Source organism: Oreochromis niloticus, linkage group LG7 (assembly GCF_001858045.2).
Source record: "Oreochromis niloticus isolate F11D_XX linkage group LG7, O_niloticus_UMD_NMBU, whole genome shotgun sequence".
NCBI lineage: Eukaryota > Metazoa > Chordata > Actinopteri > Cichliformes > Cichlidae > Oreochromis > Oreochromis niloticus.
The window spans coordinates 5,287,892-5,311,143 of NC_031972.2; the positions used below are offsets into that span (position 1 = coordinate 5,287,892).

At 39.8% G+C, this 23,252-nt stretch overlaps 3 protein-coding genes across 3 annotated transcripts; all 3 read left to right on the forward strand.

Annotated features, from left to right (window-relative positions):
• Positions 1–6,813: 6,813 nt before the first annotated feature.
• LOC109202762 (C-C motif chemokine 8) lies at positions 6,814–8,051 on the forward strand. The gene is made up of 3 exons (XM_019360817.2): positions 6,814–6,953; positions 7,523–7,646; positions 7,774–8,051. Exons 1-3 carry the CDS (start codon positions 6,893–6,895, stop codon positions 7,862–7,864), a joined length of 276 nt encoding a protein of 91 aa, XP_019216362.1. The 5' UTR covers positions 6,814–6,892; the 3' UTR covers positions 7,865–8,051.
• A 4,136-nt stretch (positions 8,052–12,187) lies between these two features.
• LOC100691510 (C-C motif chemokine 4) lies at positions 12,188–14,139 on the forward strand. The gene is made up of 3 exons (XM_019360816.2): positions 12,188–12,353; positions 13,239–13,362; positions 13,876–14,139. Exons 1-3 carry the CDS (start codon positions 12,293–12,295, stop codon positions 13,967–13,969), a joined length of 279 nt encoding a protein of 92 aa, XP_019216361.1. The 5' UTR covers positions 12,188–12,292; the 3' UTR covers positions 13,970–14,139.
• A 7,139-nt stretch (positions 14,140–21,278) lies between these two features.
• On the forward strand, positions 21,279–22,630 carry LOC100691242 (C-C motif chemokine 17). The gene is made up of 4 exons (XM_025909250.1): positions 21,279–21,347; positions 21,428–21,532; positions 22,102–22,225; positions 22,353–22,630. Exons 2-4 carry the CDS (start codon positions 21,472–21,474, stop codon positions 22,441–22,443), a joined length of 276 nt encoding a protein of 91 aa, XP_025765035.1. The 5' UTR covers positions 21,279–21,347; positions 21,428–21,471; the 3' UTR covers positions 22,444–22,630.
• The last annotated feature ends 622 nt before the right edge of the window (positions 22,631–23,252 follow it).

Below are 23,252 nucleotides of genomic sequence, written 5' to 3' on the forward strand. Positions count from 1 at the left end.
ATGACCACAATACCACTGAACTTTGTGTCGTCCGTCACCAAGACGCACAGCACCTGTGCGAGGAAGGGATTCATGTAGGAAGGGATTCTTTAGATACTTTTTAAATGAAAGTGGTTTTAAATGAAACCAATGATAAAATGAAAGATGAATAATTTATGACCAACAGAAAACAAACAAAAAAAATAAGTGAGTGAACAGATTTGTACTTTTTATTTTTTCCATCTGCATGTTTATCAGAGTCCACACAGGAAAGAACATCTACTAACAAACTTTCCTGTGGGCTCAGGAGCTGAAGAAACTGAAGGCAGCCGCTAGCCACCATGAAGATACATGGCTTTTAACCCATAACAACTTAATATACTATTAGTTCATAAATGTTATAAAATATATTATTGTGTAATTCTAACTTGCTTTTTCTTCCTGACCCTTGTGCTGCTGTAACAAGCAAATTTCCCCAGTGTGACATTAATAACGTCTATATCAGTCTATGTGTTAAAGCTCTTTTACTACATAATAATTTGATAAGCTGCTGTCTGGCTTTAGAATATCGAAGGTGTGAAGATTTGTTTGTTGTCAGTTACTGGTTATGAGCACGGCTGTGTCAGGGACATTTACATTTCATTAGACCTATTTTCATTAAAGGAGACTCCTTACACTGAGGGATTTATGTTCAGTTCTTTTATGATCTTTTCCCTACTTTTTATCATTTAAAAAAATTTAAATTGATTGATAGATGTGACTTTTTCTCCTGCCTTATATATTTTTTTTAATATTCTTATAACACACATTTAAACACAGCCGAGTTCTTCCTAACGGTCAGAAAGTACAAAAGTCTGAGGTAACTAGTAAACATATCTATATTCCATTTGTTTAAATAAAAGACTATGACAGGCATCATGCACAGTGATTTCTATTTTTTTACATATCCATTAATTTCAAACATCTGGATGTTTGAAACCCCACCAGTCCCACATCCTGACCTAAGTAATCACTTTCCTGATGAGTTTATGGGCTCAATCCCTTTTTTGGGACATACTGAATAAAACATGAAAAGTATTTTCTAAATTTTGGTCATTCTAAGTCCAACGAAGAATTACCCAGGGAATGCTCAGTGACCATGCAGTCAGCTCCACCTTTTCTTGAGTCGTTTGGTTTCAAAACACCAAGATGACAACATTGGAAATGCCGATTTCAAGGCTTCAGAACGAAACTTCACGATGTCAGGGTATGAACTGTACCGTGACATCATCCTCTGATTCTGGACTGTATTTTATGAATATGTTAATGACATACAGTGGAGAGGTCCAGTATTGTGCAGAGATGAGGCCACTGATGTCAGAACACCTGTTGGATGATTTCTAAAAAGATTCACGCTAATCAGGTTTGTTATGAGGGGGAAACTACCCACAGAGGCCCAAACTGTATTATATACCAAGCTATAAATATGCTTTTTAATGCTGTAAAATAAGCCTAAATATGAGAAATATGAAATAAGAAATATGAAGCCACTTCCATCCTGGCTTCATATTTCAGCTTGGGTCAACCATGACCCATGTTTCAGGGTAGCCACAGGTAGTTACACTCTAAAGCTTGTTATTTCTTATTTTACATTAAATAGAGCCATAATTTACAAACACACTTTATTGAAGACTTAAACCTGTTGACTGATGACATCAGCTCATCAGGAAAATTTCCTCATCAGCTTCCAGACAACAACTTTCCTCCTGCTGATCATTAAAAAAACCCTTGAGGCTAACTTTTACATACAGTCTATGCTGAAGACATTTCCATCTAGATCAAATGATATGTTCACAACCATCACAGTGTTACTTTATCAGAAATGCTCTGCTGGAAACTTTCACTGGAACAGATTCAAGCATGTCATCTGATTGTTGGGGTTCTCTGACTAATACCGGAAAATCTTTATTCAAAACAATAAAAAGCACCTTGGGGTGAACGGATGCTATTTTTTGTCCACCTGAATTGAACCAAGTGTCACATGACCAATTTTAAACATGATCAGTGCATCAAATCTGCTCGAGTTCGACCGCTGAGTGAGAAACAGTTGGCACGTAAAAACATCTTGTAATTCAATATTTCTGATTCATTTGGGGTTCACATAGAAACATGAACCAAATGATGAGACAAAATAGAACAAAAAGCTGTTACTAAAATTTACTAATATTTTATCACGGATTAATTTGCTAAACATTACTAAACATTTACAAATCATGAAAAATGCCCTCGAAGTTATCCAAGACAAAGGCTGCTTTTCTTTGGGATATATCTTTATAATCATTAAGAATGTGTTAAAATAATTCATAGAAAATTTAAAAAATAGTGATTTTTTTCCATGTGTCATACTGCAACTACTAAAAACCCTAAAATGAATCATTGCAGTCTTGTTTCCTGTTCATTAAGTGCTTGTTATTAGCTGTACTTAAGCATTAATAGTGATTTCTTACTACAGGCTTCATTCACTGAGACTCTTTTTCACACACGCATTCATGCACTCACACTCTGATGTATGCATCGGGTCGGCTCCGGGTTCAGCTTCGTCACCATGTTTTGAGTGCAAAACTATTTATAAATGTATATGAAGAAATGTTGTCAGGCAAATTTTGTGAGGTGAGAAAGTGCAGCGTTTCCTGTTGAGACGCTGGGTGGACTAGATGCCGAAACAGTCGCGAACCAAAAAGTTCCTGAATCTGATAAACATGACATTAAACCTTGTTACCATGCATAGACTGTTGACTGATAAATGTAAACTGAAACCACAGAATCACTACTAATTTTGCAGAACTACAGCACATCATCTCTAAAAACAGATTCTCATGTGAGAATATGCAGCACTGAGTCAGCTAGCACATAGTTCATGTAGTTTATATCGACATTGTACGATCAGGGTACAGGACTGCACATGAGCCCGAAATAATTGGTTAGGTTAGAGACACTGAGCAAGTCAGAGCTGCACTGAGGGGGGCAAAGTGCTTTGCATGTGTAAGGACTCTGGCTGCTGTTGATTTGGACAATCCTCCAAACAGAGCGTTACGCCAGAGTAACCAAGAACCGAGGCTCGAGGAACCCCTGACTGATTTTTTGCTTGTGCGGATCTAAAGCTACTGATTGAAACAAGACCCTGACCTGTTAAACCAACTGAATCATGAAGCCTTTGAATTAAATTATTATGACACGCAGTCAAAGGAAACGGCGATCGAGCTCAGACTGAAACTCTGTGTGAGTCGCTGTTGATCTTCAGGTCACTTTTATCTTTAGTAAGAGCTATTTCTGTGCTATGATTGGTTAGAAACCTGATTGGTACTTATCACAAAGACCACGAGATAAAAGGTATTCATTCAGCTGATTAAAAACAATTTTTTTTTTCCAAATATTTTGCTGATGAAAGAACGATTAAAAATAAGTCTATAATTATTCAAAACCGAAGGATCCAAGTCATGCTTTTTGAGTAGCTGTGATTACAACACATTTGAGAGAAAGACGGAAAACCCCTGTTTTTTGATAATATTTATATTTATGATTTATAAAACACACACACACACACACGGTGTGCAAACACTACCAAAAGCAGAAGTAACATAAATATAAATATATAAATAATATAATGAATACAAATAAATAAAATAAATAACCGCAGTCCATCCATGTGAGCCTTTTTCCTCACTTTGCTGAAGCAACATGTTCAACAATGATTATGTGAAACCAAAGGCCAATCTGGCCTCATGATCAAATACAAAGAAAAAACACAATAAATAATTTCACTCTGAATGATGCTAAAAAAGACAAATATGCGTAGTATATGTGTATTAAGGTTGGAGGCTTTTACTCTGAATAACCTTTAGCTTTACTTTTTAGTTAAAACTGTGTAGGTGAGACCAGAGCTGAGAGTCGAAGCTGTAATTGTATGCTGATCTGTGGAATTTCACACATGCAAATGTGTGAAATTACAGACGCACCACGCACATGTACCCAGACCCATGCGTTGTGTAATGGATATTATATTTTACAATTTTACAATACCCAGATATGCAGTCGTTGTGTGGATTCCTCTCTTAACCACAAGCTGCTTCCTTGTGATAAGATCAGGGGCAACAGGCTTACAATGGAACACACAAATAACAATCTCACACAATCTTTTCTGTTTGTCGCTGTCAGCTATATCAGTCGAGATGGTATCAGGAAAGGTGGTTAAAAGAGTGCATTCTAGTTTCTCAGCAGATCTGCCTCTCATTTACTGGGGCTGCTAAAAGGTTTTACTGCAACTTTTTACTTCATCATTGTTTCAGTTTTCTCGTAATAATGATTCACTGCTTTCTTTCTAGGAAACGCCTCCTCACAGTGGCTTCAGTCGCCTCGTTGACCACTCTACTGTTTTAATCACAATTCCAACAATTTGAGGCACTGACTTCTGTTTTTTCTTGCAGTTACATTAAATATATACATTTAAGACTTTTCTGGAGTGGGGGGATGGGGGGATGACACACTGTTTTTTGTTTTTTTGTGGCTCTATAATTCCTAAATCGCTACAGATAAGGAGGAAAGTGCAAACTCCTATTCAAATTTCAAGGTGAAATTAATGTATAAATGCAGTTTTTTGTTTCTGGCTTCACTTACAGCTGAACTTCAGAAAATGGTGATGGAATATTTTTCTGGGGCGTCAAGTCGGTAAATCACAAAGCAGCACGGAGGCCAGCGACAGTGTTAAGGTATTTGCTTTTTGTGTTTTACTTCAGTCTCTTCTGGTGCAGAGCAACCCAAATGATGTTTGATGCAAAAGAGAGAAAATTTGTTCCTCTGATAACAGTTGCAGTGGTTACGGTCTGACCGACTAATGCTCGTCACACCAACACACGAACAGGAACTAAAGGTTGTGGTTAAACATTTGTCTGCGCCTGTTCATCTCTGAACTGTCCTTCACTTGTGAATAAAACAGTTTTGACTGGTGTTTGTTTCTGTTTGTTTTGCATGTCTTTCCCATAGCTGCTCTGTTCTGTGGAATTCATTAAATAATGCTAACAGAAACAAATCCATACCACATGCAACAAAACCGACTCGACTAAGAGTTTGACATCAAAGGCTCAGCTGTCAGTGAAGCACCAGTAGGAGCACACGTTTAATATAAAAATGGATAATCTGTTTTTCACAACTAAATTCAAATTCAGAGTTGCAAAGACTTATAAAAGAGTGCACTATCCACTTTATTACGTATGCCTGTTCAACTGCTTATTAATACTAATCAGCCAATCATATTGCGGTACTTTGGAGCATTTAGGCATGTGCACATGGTCAAGACAATTTGACGAAAATTAAATTGTGCATCTAAATGACGAAAGAAGGTGAATTAAGGTGGCTTTGAACTTTGGCTGTTGGTGCCAGACGGGCTGGGAGCTTCTCCACACAGCCATGTCTAGAGTTCACAGAGATCGGTCTAAATAATAGAAAATATCTTGCAAGCTGTTCTTTGGGTAAAATACACTTTTGATGTGAGAGGTCAGAGGAGAAAGGCCAGACTAGCTTTCGTTGCAGTTGTCACGTTTGCTTGGCTGGAAGAAAAAAAAATGCTGGTTTGATTTGAGCTCAAATGCTGTTTGAGGTTGTGTCAGGAAAGGCATCCTGTGTAAAACCAAATCAAACTACTAACAACTAAACTAGTTGTGGTGGCCCCCTGTGTCAAGGGAGAAGCTGAAAGCAGCCTCTTAATCTTCTTCGAGCTGATAGAAAGGCATTGGCAGATACAGAAGAGTATCTCTGAACGCACAACATATCAAAGCATGAAGAAGATGGGCTTTGTCTGGTTAGTCTGCCTGATGGTGGATTAAGAATTTGGTTCAAATAACATGAAACTATGGAGCCATCCTGCCTTGTCTCAAGGGTTCAGGCTGGTGGTGGTGTCATGGGGTGGGGGATATTTTATTGGGCATCTTAGTGCCAACACAGGTTGAGTAGTGTTGCTGATCACATCCATTACTTTTTAACCACAGTTTACCCATTGACTGATAGCTGCATCCAGCGGGATAGTTGTCGTGGTCCCAGGCTTGCCCACAAAAACTCACAACCTTGGGTCCACACCCATGTGCCATGTCATAAAGCTCAAATCATCTGAAACTGCTTTCTTGAAGATGACAGCGCACTCACGGTACTCAAATGGCCTTCACATTCCAATGCAGAACCTTTGGGGCTTGATGGATGCGCAACCAAACACTCTGCAGAAACTATTTGATGTCAACATGGACCAAAACCTCTGGGGAATGTTTCCAGTATCTCGTTGAACCTGAGGCATGAATACTTGAGTCAGTTCTGAAGCCAGATCGATTCAACCTGCTGTGATCAAGGTATAGCTGATAAAGTGTCAGGTGACTGTGATGTTGGAGGGTCTGGAACCTCATACCAGCAGCTGTTTATCATTTCAGTGTTTAGAAATGGAAAATTTCCATTTTGCTTCCATTGCTTCTGAGTGAAGCAGGTGCCTATGAGTACTGTAGAGTCATGTGACTCTAGAATAAATGGTAGTGAAAATGGAGTGTAAAAGGCTTATTACAGACACAGTAGAATTATTATAAGGAAATTAAATTATTTTAAGATTTTTAGTGATCGTTGTTAGTTGAGTTGAATCCATGTTACATCCTTGATGTTTTCTATTTCTATACTCAAGGTGGAGGAGCTGCAGAGGTGTTGCTTGATGGGTGATTTTTAATCTAGATGTTTAAGTGATCTGCATCTGTGTCTCTTACACTTCCTTTTACCCAAAAAGGCAAGTCACTACGACAGATCTGTTAAGACTGCCCTATTTATGAGTGTGACAAAGCATTAAACATTCAGATCAATTTTTGGAACGACAGCTGAAGAACATCATCATATCCAGACTGAAGTCACCATGAAGGCCATAGTGGGACTGCTGCTTCTGCTGCTCACTGTTTATTGCGGCGCTGCTGGACGTAAGTGTCAGTCTGCATGTGACTAAGGATAAATAACACCTGAGGCACTTTGATGTTTTTATTTCATTTTTTATCTAATTTAATAGTAATCATCATAAATTGCATGACTTACAAGGTTCACATTTGACTAAATTAACCTCAGATTAGTTATGATTTTTGGTGTGCTGTTATTTTGAGTAATTACATTTAAAAAGGTTGTTTTTTGGCTTTGGTTATAAAATATGCATGTGCAACAAAGATACATTTGTACCACAGACATGACATTAGGTTTTCAGATGTCACTTTAACTCTGTAACATGTGGTCTTTCTCAAGGATGAGGTTTTTTCACAGTGTCAACTAAGAAGAATTTTGCAGGGTTAGCTTGTTATCATGAGTTGTACACTCATAACTAAGGCTGTGTTTAATCACTCTCTATATAGAGTGTTCATAGAGTCAGAAGGCCTCTGGCTATTTTTTGTCCAGAGGCTTCTTAGCAGGTTAATTCAACCTGCTAAGATTCACATAATTTTAACATGAAGGATGCTGAGGTCACTGAACTGATGTGGCTCTTTTTTTTTCTTTCTTCCAGCTGGAGCATTGGATGAGACAGCTCCTGGAGAATGCTGTTTCAATTTCTTTACAGGACGCATACCAATGAAGAACATAGTCTCTGTCACCAAGACTCACAGCGGCTGTCTGGAAAAAGCATTTGTGTATGTCACCACAATGAGTAATTAGAGTAATAATAACAGTTTCTGAACACAAAACAAATTGCACGAACATTTTACTGAGACACAGCGTAATATTTTCAGTCCTAACTCTTTTGTAATATCCCTGCAGGGTCCATACAGCCAGAGGGAAGCTCTTCTGCGTGGGTCACAGTGTCACCTGGGCTCAAGATGCTTTTAACAAAGAGCAGAACAGTGACTAACAATGCTCTTCAGCATCCACGATCCAGCATAATAACAGTCTCTGTTATGTTATTCTTCGCTACCAGCATTTTTATAATGACTGTATTTTACAAGACGCTTTGCAAAGCATAAATAAACCCATGCGCTCTTCTTTTGCTTGCGATCCTCTCCAAGAATGTTTCAATAAAAAACAAACAAGTATCTGCAGTTGTGGTCAGAAGTTTCATGTCGATGATGAGTGTATGTAGTGTCACATTAATTTTGGGACTTTTAATTATTTTTTTGAACTCAGGAATCTCAGGACGAGTGTACACAAACTTGTGTACTCTAAGAACATGCATGGACGTTTTTAAATTAGTGAAAGAGGTTTCATTGTGGGGAATTAAACGTTAGTGAATAGTTAATGAAGCATTAAAACCTTCCCGGGTATGAAGTGAGAAAACCTGCAGCAGCGTTTTGCAGAAGTTGAATAACACCAGCCTTCTGAGGAAGTACAGTCTGTGCTGACTCCTGCGCGGCTCCTCTGCCTCCCTGAGCTAGACTCTGAGTACCTTCTGCATGCGCTTGAGCTCCTGCTGATCACCAACTTTAAAAACTCTCTTCCTCTGGTTCAGAAGGCCCATAATGTTACCTGTGATCCAGGGCTTGTTGTTAGCATAGTAACATACAGTCCTTACTGGAACAACAACATCCATACAGAAGTTCATGTTGTAATAATAATGTATACTTTATTGATCCCCGTGGGGAAATTAATCTTTCTGCATTTAACTCATTCACTCAGTGAAGCAGTGTGCAGCCACTAATCAGGTCCCCAGGGAGCAGTGTGTAGGGATGGTACCTTGCTCAGGGGTGCTTCTGGGCAGCCGTTCAGTGGATTCGAACCCCCGACCAATTATGGGACGACCACTCTACCTACTGAGCACAACATAGCCTGATATGGGGTCACAAGTTTTTCGCTCCTGGAACAGTACATGCTACATTTTGACTTTTTTTACCATATATTTTTGCATTTTCACCACTGCATTTTAACTGAAACAGTTAAGAGGATCAAGAGATGTATAATATTATTTAAGAATTGTAGGCACTTTTATTCACAGTCCTCCGTTTTCAGAGGCTTAAAGCAACTGAACAACTGACTGAGAGCAGTTTCATGGCCAAGTGAGGCCTGTTCCTGGTATCACGTGACAAATAAGCAGTTTAATGTCTAACTTGTATTAGAGAAGACAGAAGATTTTTTTAAAAAGTGGATGATTGCAGAATATTTTCCCTCACATCTTGAGGAGAAACGTGTATCATTCTCAAACTTGACAATCAAGAGAAACGTTCATGAATGGGAATACAGAGTTTACTGAAGGCGGCTGCAGTGAAAGCCTTGGAAGAGGATCTCAGGAAAGAAATTCTTTTTGTTGTGGCTTTTATGGAGTAAATTACAAAAATGAACAGGAACGACTAGAAAAAGTGTCTTCGAGATTTATGAGACTGAGACCATTTAGGCGTTCTGCCCATCCCCAGCATGATCCCCCAGGAAGCCAGCTTTTTTATGGTCAACCATGATAAAACTCTAGTTATTTTACTCTGTGAACAAATTAAACAGCAATTTTATAATGACTGTATGTTCTAAGATGTTTTGCAAAGCATAAGTAAACCCACGATTGTTTTGCTTTCGATGCCCTCCAGGAATCTCTCTAATACTGTGGTCAGAAATGTACATACACTCATTATGGCCAGATTGAGTGTACATAAACCACAACTATATGAACAGATGGAAATTTTGAATGAAAAGGATACGCTTTAATTGCAGTGTGTTTTTGAACAAATGAGATTTCTCATTGGGCACATGTGGACTCTCATGGTCTAAAACTGAATCTGCCTGCACTCTGACAGTATAAACACTGCACAGGTAATCTGACTGTCCCAGGTGTGAACTGAGAAAAACTTTAAGGGGATCAAAATGTTTGTTTCAACGTACCCTGATATGGGGTAGCTACTTTTTCACCCTAGGGAGAGTAGATGCTACAGTGTGACTTTACAGTAATGTGACAAATCAAGCACTGATGATCCCATATTGCATGAGCCAGTATGGCTGCTTTCCAACCGCAGTAAAAAGGTGGCATTTGATAAATGATATTAAAGAATTCAAAGAAATGTAAGTGATGACTTGTCCTGCAAGCATGCCCTGCAATCCTCTTCTGATGGCTGCTTCCAGCAGGATAATGCACCATGTCACAAAGCTCAAATCATCTCAGACTGGTTTCTTGAACATGACACTGAGTTCACTGTACTCAAATGGCCTCCACAGTCACAGATCTCAGTCCAATAGCTGACTTTTGAGATTTGTTGTGTTATGGAAAAATTCTAGTTTATCCTCACATTTAGATTTATGTGTTTAGAATCTTACTGTATGATTTTTGTATATCTGCCTGCTTAAGATGAAGCAAGTATGTGCCAGCATGACCTTGTGAAAACTGCTTAGCTGCCTAATGATGTTTTACTATGTTATCTGCTAACTGTTTTGCTCAGAGGGATGTAAGCTCAGGGCCAGCACCAGCACCAGCACCAGCACCTGCTGGCCTGGGAAAGGATAGTGGGAGTCTTCTCTGTTCAGCAACAGCTGAAAGACTGTTGTAACTGAAAAGATACACAGAGTTTGTGCGGTGTTATAAAAGGGGCGCTGCAAGGTTAGAACGCTCATTGCTATGAACCTGTTATGTTTTGATGTGTGTGTGTGTGACACCTCCTGCGCGCAGTAATAAATAGCTTGATCACAGCTCTTTCCATGTTGCAGACTTTATTTGCAAAGTTCCACGACAGTTGGAGCAGGAGATTCAAATTAATAAATAATATCAATAAATCTGCAGGAAGTGTGTGACGTGATCATGTCAATACGGATAAAAAATCTCTCCAAATATTTTCAGCACCTTTTTGAATCTATACAATGAAAAACGTGATACAATAAATATGGTCCAACTCAGTACAGTGTGCATAACTGTGTTCACTGAATATATGTGTGCACATATGCAACCTGTTACCGTCCGAGTGGCGAGTTACTGTCATTGCTGATTGTAGCGGGTGCCCACTACTGTAGAGTCATTTGGCTGGAGAATAAATAGTAACCATGCTGTCCAGTGTAGCGAGTGATTTATTCACCATTTTTGTGACCAAACAATATTTACAAAAATAGATAAGAAACTCAACTCCATAGTTAACTTGGTAAAAATAAACATAACTGAACTTAAATCAACGGAAATTAGGGTCACATGCACACAGCTCTTCTGACCAGGTCCTTTCTCCCACTAACACCAGAGTTCTTCTGCTTAAATAGTCAGCTATCCAAACAATTTCTCCTCTGAACTATTCCATGCAGTAGGTAAGACAAATATAACCATTCTCAGAAACGTATAATGCTACTCTTTATTAGGTATTAAAACTAAGGCATAGTCAATACATACCACAACAATAAATCCATTTCTCAACAAACACAATCTAAAATTGACTTTATCAAATTACAAGAATTCTCCCCCTTCTTGACCTGGTCTCTTCCTGTGACCTCAGACTAACCTGGACGCTATAAATATGGGAAGTGAAACTACATTTCCTCCTATTGATCCTGGCACACAGGTAGGTAAGGTGAGTTCAAACTAGACAATTAACAAACTTGTCAGAGTTGATTTAAACCAAGATGTTACATTACATAACCTGTAAAAGTGCAAAACATAAACAAACCTGGGATAGTACATGTTTGCGTACTACAGAATACATATGAGATATGGTTAAATCAAAACAAGAATGTTAACTAAGAATATCAAGCTTTTAACTCTGGACAAAAGGTGTTCTCACCCACTTTGTCACACAAACATTATAAAGGAGGTCATGATAGCTGGCATATTAATGATCATGACCTCACGGCCCATTATTAGTCAGTGGTGTTAGTTTCAGTCATTATGCAAATGTCCTGGTTATAAGGTTGGGGAAACCTGCAGTCGAGCTGAGACTAAACAAGTAATTGGATGAGTGACAAAATGTTTCTCGCACTGAAAATGTCCAGATGAACAGAATCAGCTTTTGGGGATTATAAAGAAAGACACACGGCAGAAATAAACAGACATTATGCTGTTACTCATGTCTTCTCAAAAAAAATTACTTCAATTAAAAAAATAAAAAATGTGGTCATTGTTCTTAGCTGATTTGAATAGATGGAACATCCTTGATGTTATCTGTTTCCATAATCGATGTGGAGTAGCTGCAGAGGTGTTGCTTGGTGAGTGACCTTTAATCTACATGTCTAAGTGGTGGTGTGTCTCTTACACTTCCTTTTACCCAAAAAGGCAACTCACTGTAATAGATCTGTTAAGACTGCCTTTTATATCAGTGTGACAAAGCATTAAGTATTCAGTTCACTTTCTAGAGCGACAGCAGAAGGACATCATCACATCCACAGTGAAATCAACATGAAGACCACAGTGGGACTGCTGCTTCTGCTGCTCACGGTTTATTACTGCGCTGCTGCACGTAAGTCTGTCAGTCTGCTTTTACGTAGGGGTAAATGCCATCTTGAATGTTTTTATTAGATTTTTATCTCATTTTATTAGTAATCATCATAACTTAAATGACTTACAAGTTAAAAACTTTAACTGATTATTGTGAATGAACTTCACATTACGTGGGTGAGGTTAATACAAAACTTCAAAAGGGCGATGAGTTATTTTAAAACGTCATTTTCAAATGTTTTGAGTTTGATGACAAAACACGTTAAAATGTTACAAAGACAAACTTTTGTTTTTATCACATACATGATGTGAGGTTATGTATGTGTTTACTTTATGACCGTTTGATCCAGATAAAAAAAAATAAGCTGTGGCGTGTTTAGAAACAAGGTGATAGTTTGACCTAAACAACAGGTCGAAAGATAATAATCAGAGGAAGAAAGAGTTTATTTTTGTTCTAAAGAAAGCATGCTTCCTCTGTTCATATTTCTGACATATATTATATGTACAACACTACTGGGTCACTAACAAATTACACATATAGCTCAGCCATGCCATGAAGCTCCCAGCGCACAGTTTTTGTGCTGCTGTTAATGCCAGAGGAGGTTTGGAGCTCTGCAGGTATTGAATCGATATCAAGCATTCAGTGACCCCCCCCCCCCATCTGTAACTTTACATGTTCTGCTGAGTTGCTGTGGTTGTGGCATTGAGTTACAGTACTATTGTCCTTATACATCAGAAGTTTACAGTGTATATCATAAAGGACCTGAGCTCTGTGACAGTGTTAATGTCACTGTCTTTCTATTTAAACACTGAGTTCCAGGCTGAGTTTCAGCAACAATGCTCAACACCTTTGACACATGCTGCTATTAAACTGAATTTATTACTGTCTTTTTCTTTTTTCTTTCAGCTCAAGGGTTGATTGAAATGTCTCCTGGACAATGCTGTTTCAAATTCTTTACTGGAAGGATACCACCGAAGAAAATAGTCTCTGTCATCAAGACTCACAGCGCCTGTCTGGAAAAAGCATTTGTGTATGTCACCACAATGAGTAATTACAGTGATAGTAATTTCTGAACACAAAACAGTGTGCATGCTTTTTTAGGGCCTTCTCTCACTGTCCCTCTTCATCTGTTTTTCTTTCCCTCCCTTTCCTATCCCCCATTCATGTCTGTTCAGTTTGTAATAAATTAAAATCAAATAAATTTAATTAATTAATTAATTAAATAACTTATCATTATTATTATTATTATTATTAATAATAATAATTTTATTATTAAGATCTATCAAGTGGAGCAATTTGGCAAAGCCATGACCAAAAATAAATAGAAAAATAAATCAGTTGGGCATCTTTCTTGGCCTTCAGACAATAATCCCGGATACTAAAGTACCGAATGGGACAGGCAAAAAAAAAAAAAAAGAAGAAGAAGAAACGAAACCCCCCCCCCCCCACCAACAGCAACAAAAACAAAAAAACTCAGAATGCATAAACACACGAGGCACATCGTGGTATCTTCACTCTAAACTCTTTTGTAATCTTCCTGCAGGATCGGTACAGCCGCCGGGAAGCACATCTGTGTGAGCCAGAGTGTCACCTGGGCTCAAGAAGCTTTTAAGCAACAGCAGATCGGTGATGAATGAATACTCTTCAGATTTCATGATCAACCATAATAAAGCTCTGTGTTATGTTAACCCATGCTAACAGCAATTTTATAATGACTGTATTTTCTAAAATGCTTTGTGTATATATATTAAAAAAAAACAAAAAACCACGCAATCATGTTTTTTCAATAAAAATGTTCGGCTTTGAATCGGGCGTTTATTTTTTTATTTTGTTTTGTTTGTGTTTTTTTAACGAGAAATTCCACACTTCGTCTTTTCCCTGCCAAAAATTCCAGTAGCCTGTCATACTGGTAGCGGACACAGGGCCTTCTGATTAGGAGTGAGGCCGAAAACAGCGGTTGTTTCGTGGAACCTCAACATGGTATTAAAGAATTCAAAGAAATGTAAGTGATGACTCGTCCTGCAAGCATGCCCTGCAATCCTCTTCTGATGGCTGCTTCCAGCAGGATAATGCACCATGTCACAAAGCTCAAATCATCTCAGACTGGTTTCTTGAACATGACACTGAGTTCACTGTACTCAAATGGCCTCCACAGTCACAGATCTCAGTCCAATAGCTGACTTTTGAGATTTGTTGTTGTGTTATGGAAAAATTCTAGTTTATCCTCACATTTAGATTTATGTGTTTAGAATCTTACTGTATGATTTTTGTATATCTGCCTGCTTAAGATGAAGCAAGTATGTGCCAGCATGACCTCAGGGGCAATTCTAGGATCAGAGCTTTGGGGGTGCTGAGCACCCAGAGAGCTGCCCATCCAGGCAAGGTAAACTTTACTCGTCACAATGAGACGTTTTCCCTGTCTCTGTCAGTCCCTGCATCCTTAAATGTCTCCAGTTGTCCCGAGTTCCCTCTGACTGTCTCCTTGGTGCATTTAAACCCCTGTTCCTCCCTGTCCTCGTCATCTGTTGTCTTAGTCTCCATTATCAGTCATCATAATTGTAGCCTCTCTGTGCAACTCCAAAAGTTGAATCTGTTCATCTGGACGTAGCGTTTTCTCCCACAAAATGCTACGTCCAGATGAACAGATTCAACTTTTGGAGATTTACTTTCCTGGATGATTGAGAATGCATCAAGACTCTCTGTGCAAGTCTGCAAATTTCTTTATTAAATCATAAGATTCTTAAATTCACCAAGTCTCTCTGTCCCTGGGTCCTCGTCACAAAACATGACATCACTGTTTTGTACATTTTAACACAATTTAATGCCCACATTTGTGAAAGAAAAGCAAAACACTTTTTTGAAAAGTCTGTAACAAAACCATCTGATAAAGGTTATTTAAATGCTGCTAAAGAAGAATGAATTAGAATTTTAAAAAATACATATTCTACCCTTAATTACTGTGGGAGAATAATGAATGATGCTCACAGTGAGTAAAAAATAAACTGAGCACATCTTTGGGACAGAGATTCACTTTTAATGTGTATGTATAATATAATACAGATACATAAAATACACTTGAAATGTACAAAATATTATTAAAAAATTAGAAAAATGGAGACACCTTGGCCTATGGTACAATATATACAATGTATGAAAAGATCCTTACTGCAGATTCTACAATGGCTCTGGAGATTTTTTTCTTTTCTTTTATTCTATGTCGCCTCACCTTGAGGTTGGCAAATCTGTCTATCACATTTTGGTGGTCAAGTCTCTCAAGCATCTTTCTCAACTGACATCACAGCCAGGTGCTGGAGTCTGCTTTGACCCATGGTCCTTCTCAGCCAGTTATGGAGCTGACTCAAGACACTAAAAGACCTTTCACAGCTACAGCTGCTAACTGGGTTTGTTAGGGCAACCTGAACAACAGTTTTCAGTGTGGGGAAGATCCGATTATCCATAAGATTCTACAATGTTAACATATCTGGAATGGCACCAGCCTCACTCTTGAGCTTCAAAAGGTTTTGGCAACCGTGACTTCCTCTGACTGAAGTTCAATATGGTAATGCAGTGCCAGGGCTGACAACCCAGTTTGTTTTGCAGATTCTGTACAGCAGCTTTAATATAGGGAGAACACAACTTCCAGATTGTATGAGTAAAATTAGTTGGTTTTTTTTTTTCTTTGGCAGTTTAACAGTTTCTGTTTTGCCTGTTAGTATTCCCTGTCTGTTTTCATACCTGGTTCTTCCTGATCTTGTACTTTCTCCTCATGTTCTCCTCTTTCCTCTCTCCCTCTTTGGACTGACAATCATACACAAATAGTATTCAATTGTATTCAATTAGATTTAAAAAAAATATTATTAAGATCACTAATAAAAAAAAGTCCTCTCTCAGTGTACTTTCAACCAAAGGGCAAATAACCAAACCACGTGTACATCTAATAAAGGATATTGTGGAGGTATGTAATAACGACAGGAGAGGTCTCAGTGTCTCACTCCAACTTTATTAACTGACTCTCACAAACTTCACATACAGTAAGCGCCAAAATCTCCATCCCAGCACTTCCTTTCAACTTGGGTGTGAGTGGAGCCACCTGGTGGTCCGCCACACATACCCCCCCCCTGAACACACAGTTAGGTCTCTATTCAGTCCAGGACCCTGGGCCTAAGCAAACGGCCCGAACGACTGAACCTGGGAGGGAGAGAACAGGCAGAGGAAGGTCCATCCTGTGAACGAGGCTGGCGAAGGCGAGCAGGAAAGGCAGGAGGAGGCTCAAACGCCGGTGGGCGGGGGGTAGTCCTGGGGGGAAAACCAGAGTCTGTTAACCCCATTGAAGGAGGGCGGCCACGGCGAGGGGCCTGGGCCGGCACTACATGACTGTCCGGAAGAACATGTGCAGGTTTAAGTCTGTCAACACACACAGTCTCCCTACGACCCCCAAAATCCAAAACAAAATGTTTCTGGCCCGGTTCGATAACCCTGAATGGGCCGTCATACAGCGGCCGCAGCGGTGTCCGGTGGGCATCATGCCTGACAAAAACAAACTTAGCAGTCTCTAAAGTCTTTGGAACAAAAGCGTCAGGCAGGCAATGGTGCACCGGACCAGGAACCCGAAGCGAGTGCAAAAGCGGGTTGAGAGATAGCACCGATGGATCGAAGCAGGGGCGAGGGTTCTCGGGCAAGAATTCTCCAGGCACGCGAAGGGGCTGACCAAACACTAGCTCAGCTGGGGAAGCGCCGAGATCCTCCTTAACCGCAGAGCACAGCCCAAGCAAAACCCACGGGAGGCGGTCAACCCAATTTCCATCCTTTAAGGAGGCGCGAAAAGCAGCCTTAAGCGACCGGTGGAACCGTTCACACATCCCATTAGCTTGCGGGTTGTATGCGGTTGTGCGGTGGACCTTGGCCCCCAGTCCATCAGCCATGGCCGACCAAAGCTCGGAAATGAACTGGGGGCCTCTGTCTGAGGTAATGTCCGCGGGGGGGCCGAAACGCGAGACCCAGGTTGACAAAAACGCCTTGGCCACCACTGCTGCAGTAGTGGACGCCAGGGGGACCGCTTCCGGCCAGCGGGTGGTGAGGTCAACAATAGTCAAAAGGTGCGTAAAACCTTGTGACTGCGGCAGAGGACCCACCAGATTGACATGCACATGATCGAAACGTTTGCCGGGTATGAAGAACTGCTCCAGGGGCGCCTTGGTGTGTTTATGAACCTTCGCACGCTGGCAAGGAATGCACGCCGCCGCCCATTCCTTAACCGATTTGCGAAGGCCCGGCCAAACAAATTTAGAGCTTACCAGTTTAACAGAGGCCCGGACCCTGGATGAGAGAGAGCATGTACCGAGTCAAAAACTTGACGACACCAGGAAACGGGAACCACCGGGCGAGGGTGGCCGGTGCTGAAGCACCCCCAAAAATGGGCTAAAATCGCCCCTGCATGACCTTGTGAAAACTGCTTAGCTAGGCCTAATGATGTTTTACTACGTATCTGCTAATTGTTTTGCTCAGAGGGATGTAAGCTCAGCACCAGCACCTGCTGGCCTGGGAAAGGATAGTGGGAGTCTTCTCTGTTCAGCAACAGCTGAAAGACTGTTGTAACTGAAAAGATACACAGAGTTTGTGCGGTGTTATAAAAGGGGCGCTGCGAGTTTTTTGGGGTTTTTTTGGCCTGTCCCATTCGGTACTTTAGCATCCGGGATTATTGTCTGAAGACACAGGGCCTTCTGATTAGGAGTGAGGCCCAAAACAGCGGTTGTTTCGTGGAACCTCAACATGAACTCTCGTGTTCTGATGAGTTTCTGCAGCAACGCTCAACACCGTTGACATGAACTGCGTTTCAACTTAACGCTATTAAAACTGAACGGTGTTCCAGACGTTTCGCTGTGTGCTAGAGAAGTTTAAGATAGCTGCGGTTATAAAGTTCTGGGTCCATATCAATGTGTGAAATTACAATTTTTATTTTTTATTTTTTAAGTGTTCTTTGTTTGTTTGTGTTTTAATAATTTCATTAAATTGTTCGAGGAAAGACAAATATCTAGTATATATTTTTAAAGGCTTTCAGGTTAAATTTTGAACATTTAGTCAGCACTAAATTGATATGACTGAACAGATAAATACTGGCTACTCACATTAAAATATGCCATGTTATTCGCTGATATGTCGATATCGGCTAGCAGGGCTAATATCAGCCCATAATAATAATTAAAAAAGAATATATATATCTTTGCATGAACTGCAGTTTAGCAACCAGTCACCTCGGCGGCTGTTCCTGCTTTTAATGCTTTTAATTTATCTGCCTGAGCGAGTTTGATCAGCGGTGACTCAGACCTGGGCGACCGTCCCTCTCCTTTAAACCTGAAAAAGAAGGATTCGTTGAGTTTCATCTGGATCCCTCTGACCAAAAAAATGTCACAGTGTTACAGAACAGTGGAAAAAACGTCTTTTTCAGATAATTGTACACAGCTCTCCTGATAAATATCTCTTACTGCTCAGCACAAATTCAAATGCTCTGTCGTTCTACATGTTTATAATGTCAAAATACATGAACTGAAATGCACAGCCCGGAAAAATGTTCTTTTTTGAACATGAGTTGCCCCCTGCTGGCTGCTAAAAGAATGCGACTTCAACCATTTTTAAAGGTGACAAAAGAAATCTGACAGATTGCGAGATGTATGGCGCTGTATTAATAAAATTGAATTTAACGTGAGGAATGAAAGGTGAATGAAACTTCATGTGTTTTTATATTTTTTAATAGTTGTTATGGGCCCTGTTAAAAACTCAGACATCTTTGTGACGTCCGTATTTATTTTTGTGACCTGGTAACAAAGTCCTAAATAAAATTACTTACTTACATTGCTGTCTTTATCCTTATTTCCTGTTACATGAGTATTGTTACATCGCAGAGACTTACATTGAACATGGCCAGAGTTTCAAATAATGAGGTCAGCATATATTCATGTAATCTCTATCCACTTTATTACGTACGCCTGTTCAACTGCTTATTAATACTAATCAGCCAATCATAATGCTCGTCACACCAACAGAGAGAGAAAATTTGTTCCTCTGATAACAGTTGCAGTGGTTACGGTCTGACCGACTAATGCTCGTCACACCAACACACGAACAGGAACTAAAGGTTGTGGTTAAACATTTGTCTGCGCCTGTTCATCTCTGAACTGTCCTTCACTTGTGAATAAAACAGTTTTGACTGGTGTTTGTTTCTGTTTGTTTTGCATGTCTTTCCCATAGCTGCTCTGTTCTGTGGAATTCATTAAATAATGCTAACAGAAACAAATCCATACCACATGCAACAAAACCGACTCGACTAAGAGTTTGACATCAAAGGCTCAGCTGTCAGTGAAGCACCAGTAGGAGCACACGTTTAATATAAAAATGGATAATCTGTTTTTCACAACTAAATTCAAATTCAGAGTTGCAAAGACTTATAAAAGAGTGCACTATCCACTTTATTACGTATGCCTGTTCAACTGCTTATTAATACTAATCAGCCAATCATATTGCGGTACTTTGGAGCATTTAGGCATGTGCACATGGTCAAGACAATTTGACGAAAATTAAATTGTGCATCTAAATGACGAAAGAAGGTGAATTAAGGTGGCTTTGAACTTTGGCTGTTGGTGCCAGACGGGCTGGGAGCTTCTCCACACAGCCATGTCTAGAGTTCACAGAGATCGGTCTAAATAATAGAAAATATCTTGTAAGCTGTTCTTTGGGTAAAATACACTTTTGATGTGAGAGGTCAGAGGAGAAAGGCCAGACTAGCTTTCGTTGCAGTTGTCACGTTTGCTTGGCTGGAAAAAAAGAAATGCTGGTTTGATTTGAGCTCAAATGCTGTTTGAGGTTGTGTCAGGAAAGGCATCCTGTGTAAAACCAAATCAAACTACTAACAACTAAACTAGTTGTGGTGGCCCCCTGTGTCAAGGGAGAAGCTGAAAGCAGCCTCTTAATCTTCTTCGAGCTGATAGAAAGGCATTGGCAGATACAGAAGAGTATCTCTGAACGCACAACATATCAAAGCATGAAGAAGATGGGCTTTGTCTGATTAGTCTGCCTGATGGTGGATTAAGAATTTGGTTCAAATAACGTGAAACTATGGCGCCATCCTGCCTTGTCTCAAGGGTTCAGGCTGGTGGTGGTGTCATGGGGTGGGGGATATTTTATTGGGCATCTTAGTGCCAACACAGGCTGAGTAGTGTTGCTGATCACATCCATTACTTTTTAACCACAGTTTACCCATTGACTGATAGCTGCATCCAGCGGGATAGTTGTCGTGGTCCCAGGCTTGCCCACAAAAACTCACAACCTTGGGTCCACACCCATGTGCCATGTCATAAAGCTCAAATCATCTGAAACTGGTTTCTTGAAGATGACAGCTCACTCATGGTACTCAAATGGCCTTCACATTCCAATGCAGAACCTTTGGGGCTTGATGGATGTGCAACCAAACACTCTGCAGAAACTATTTGATGTCAACATGGACCAAAACCTCTGGGGAATGTTTCCAGTATCTCGTTGAACCTGAGGCATGAATACTTGAGTCAGTTCTGAAGCCAGATCAATTCAACCTGGTGTGATCAAGGTATAGCTGATAAAGTGTCAGGTGACTGTGATGTTGGAGGGTCTGGAACCTCATACCAGCAGCTGTTTATCATTTCAGTGTTTAGAAATGGAAAATTTCCATTTTGCTTCCATTGCTTCTGAGTGAAGCAGGTGCCTATGAGTACTGTAGAGTCATGTGACTCTAGAATAAATGGTAGTGAAAATGGAGTGTAAAAGGCTTATTACAGACACAGTAGAATTATTATAAGGAAATTAAATTATTTTAAGATTTTTAGTGATCGTTGTTAGTTTGAGTTTAATCCATGTTACATCCTTGATGTTTTCTATTTCTATACTCAAGGTGGAGGAGCTGCAGAGGTGTTGCTTGATGGGTGATTTTTAATCTAGATGTTTAAGTGATCTGCATCTGTGTCTCTTACACTTCCTTTTACCCAAAAAGGCAAGTCACTACGACAGATCTGTTAAGACTGCCCTATTTATGAGTGTGACAAAGCATTAAACATTCAGATCAATTTTTGGAACGACAGCTGAAGAACATCATCATATCCAGACTGAAGTCACCATGAAGGCCATAGTGGGACTGCTGCTTCTGCTGCTCACTGTTTATTGCGGTGCTGCTGGACGTAAGTGTCAGTCTGCATGTGACTAAGGATAAATAACACCTGAGGCACTTTGATGTTTTTATTTCATTTTTTATCTAATTTAATAGTAATCATCATAAATTGCATGACTTACAAGGTTCACATTTGACTAAATTAACCTCAGATTAGTTATGATTTTTGGTGTGCTGTTATTTTGAGTAATTACATTTAAAAAGGTTGTTTTTTGGCTTTGGTTATAAAATATGCATGTGCAACAAAGATACATTTGTACCACAGACATGACATTAGGTTTTCAGATGTCACTTTAACTCTGTAACATGTGGTCTTTCTCAAGGATGAGGTTTTTTCACAGTGTCAACTAAGATGGATTTTGCAGGGTTAGCTTGTTATCATGAGTTGTACACTCATAACTAAGGCTGTGTTTAATCACTCTCTATATAGAGTGTTCATAGAGTCAGAAGGCCTCTGGCTATTTTTTGTCCAGAGGCTTCTTAGCAGGTTAATTCAACCTGCTAAGATTCACATAATTTTAACATGAAGGATGCTGAGGTCACTGAACTGATCTGGCTCTTTTTTTTTCTTTCTTCCAGCTGGAGCATTGGATGAGACAGCTCCTGGAGAATGCTGTTTCCGTTTCTTTACAGGACGCATACCAGTGAACAACATAGTCTCTGTCACCAAGACTCACAGCGGCTGTCTGGAAAAAGCATTTGTGTATGTCACCACAATGAGTAATTAGAGTAATAATAACAGTTTCTGAACACAAAACAAATTGAACGAACATTTTACTGAGACACAGCGTAATATTTTCAGTCCTAACTCTTTTGTAATATCCCTGCAGGGTCCATACAGCCAGAGGGAAGCTCTTCTGCGTGGGTCACAGTGTCACCTGGGCTCAAGATGCTTTTAACAAAGAGCAGAACAGTGACTAACAATGCTCTTCAGCATCCACGATCAAGCATAATAACAGTCTCTGTTATGTTATTCTTCGCTACCAGCATTTTTATAATGACTGTATTTTACAAGACGCTTTGCAAAGCATAAATAAACCCATGCGCTCTTCTTTTGCTTGCGATCCTCTCCAAGAATGTTTCAATAAAAAACAAACAAGTATCTGCAGTTGTGGTCAGAAGTTTCATGTCGATGATGAGTGTATGTAGTGTCACATTAATTTTGGGACTTTTAATTATTTTTTTGAACTCAGGAATCTCAGGACGAGTGTACACAAACTTGTGTACTCTAAGAACATGCGTGGACATTTTTAAATTAGTGAAAGAGGTTTCATTGTGGGGAATTAAACATTAAGAAAGTTATTGAATAGTTAATGAAGCATTAAAACCTTCCCGGGTATGAAGTGAGAAAACCTGCAGCAGCGTTTTGCAGAAGTTGAATAACACCAGCCTTCTGAGGAAGTACAGTCTGTGCTGACTCCTGCGCGGCTCCTCTGCCTCCCTGAGCTAGACTCTGAGTACCTTCTGCATGCGCTTGAGCTCCTGCTGATCACCAACTTTAAAAACTCTCTTCCTCTGGTTCAGAAGGCCCATAATGTTACCTGTGATCCAGGGCTTGTTGTTAGCATAGTAACATACAGTCCTTACTGGAACAACAACATCCATACAGAAGTTCATGTTGTAATAATAATGTATACTTTATTGATCCCCGTGGGGAAATTAATCTTTCTGCATTTAACTCATTCACTCAGTGAAGCAGTGTGCAGCCACTAATCAGGTCCCCAGGGAGC

Excerpts from the sequence above, each read along its gene's own strand:
- LOC109202762 (XM_019360817.2), top strand. The coding sequence starts at position 6,893 with ATGAAGGCCATAGTGGGACTGCTGCTTCTGCTGCTCACTGTTTATTGC. Across the intron at positions 6,954-7,522 it reads TTATTGCGGCGCTGCTGGAC|CTGGAGCATTGGATGAGACA; the intron begins GTAAGTGTCAGT and ends TCTTTCTTCCAG. Across the intron at positions 7,647-7,773 it reads TGTCTGGAAAAAGCATTTGT|GGTCCATACAGCCAGAGGGA; the intron begins GTATGTCACCAC and ends ATATCCCTGCAG.
- LOC100691510 (XM_019360816.2), top strand. The coding sequence starts at position 12,293 with ATGAAGACCACAGTGGGACTGCTGCTTCTGCTGCTCACGGTTTATTAC. Across the intron at positions 12,354-13,238 it reads TTATTACTGCGCTGCTGCAC|CTCAAGGGTTGATTGAAATG; the intron begins GTAAGTCTGTCA and ends TTTTTCTTTCAG. Across the intron at positions 13,363-13,875 it reads TGTCTGGAAAAAGCATTTGT|GATCGGTACAGCCGCCGGGA; the intron begins GTATGTCACCAC and ends ATCTTCCTGCAG.
- LOC100691242 (XM_025909250.1), top strand. The coding sequence starts at position 21,472 with ATGAAGGCCATAGTGGGACTGCTGCTTCTGCTGCTCACTGTTTATTGC. Across the intron at positions 21,533-22,101 it reads TTATTGCGGTGCTGCTGGAC|CTGGAGCATTGGATGAGACA; the intron begins GTAAGTGTCAGT and ends TCTTTCTTCCAG. Across the intron at positions 22,226-22,352 it reads TGTCTGGAAAAAGCATTTGT|GGTCCATACAGCCAGAGGGA; the intron begins GTATGTCACCAC and ends ATATCCCTGCAG.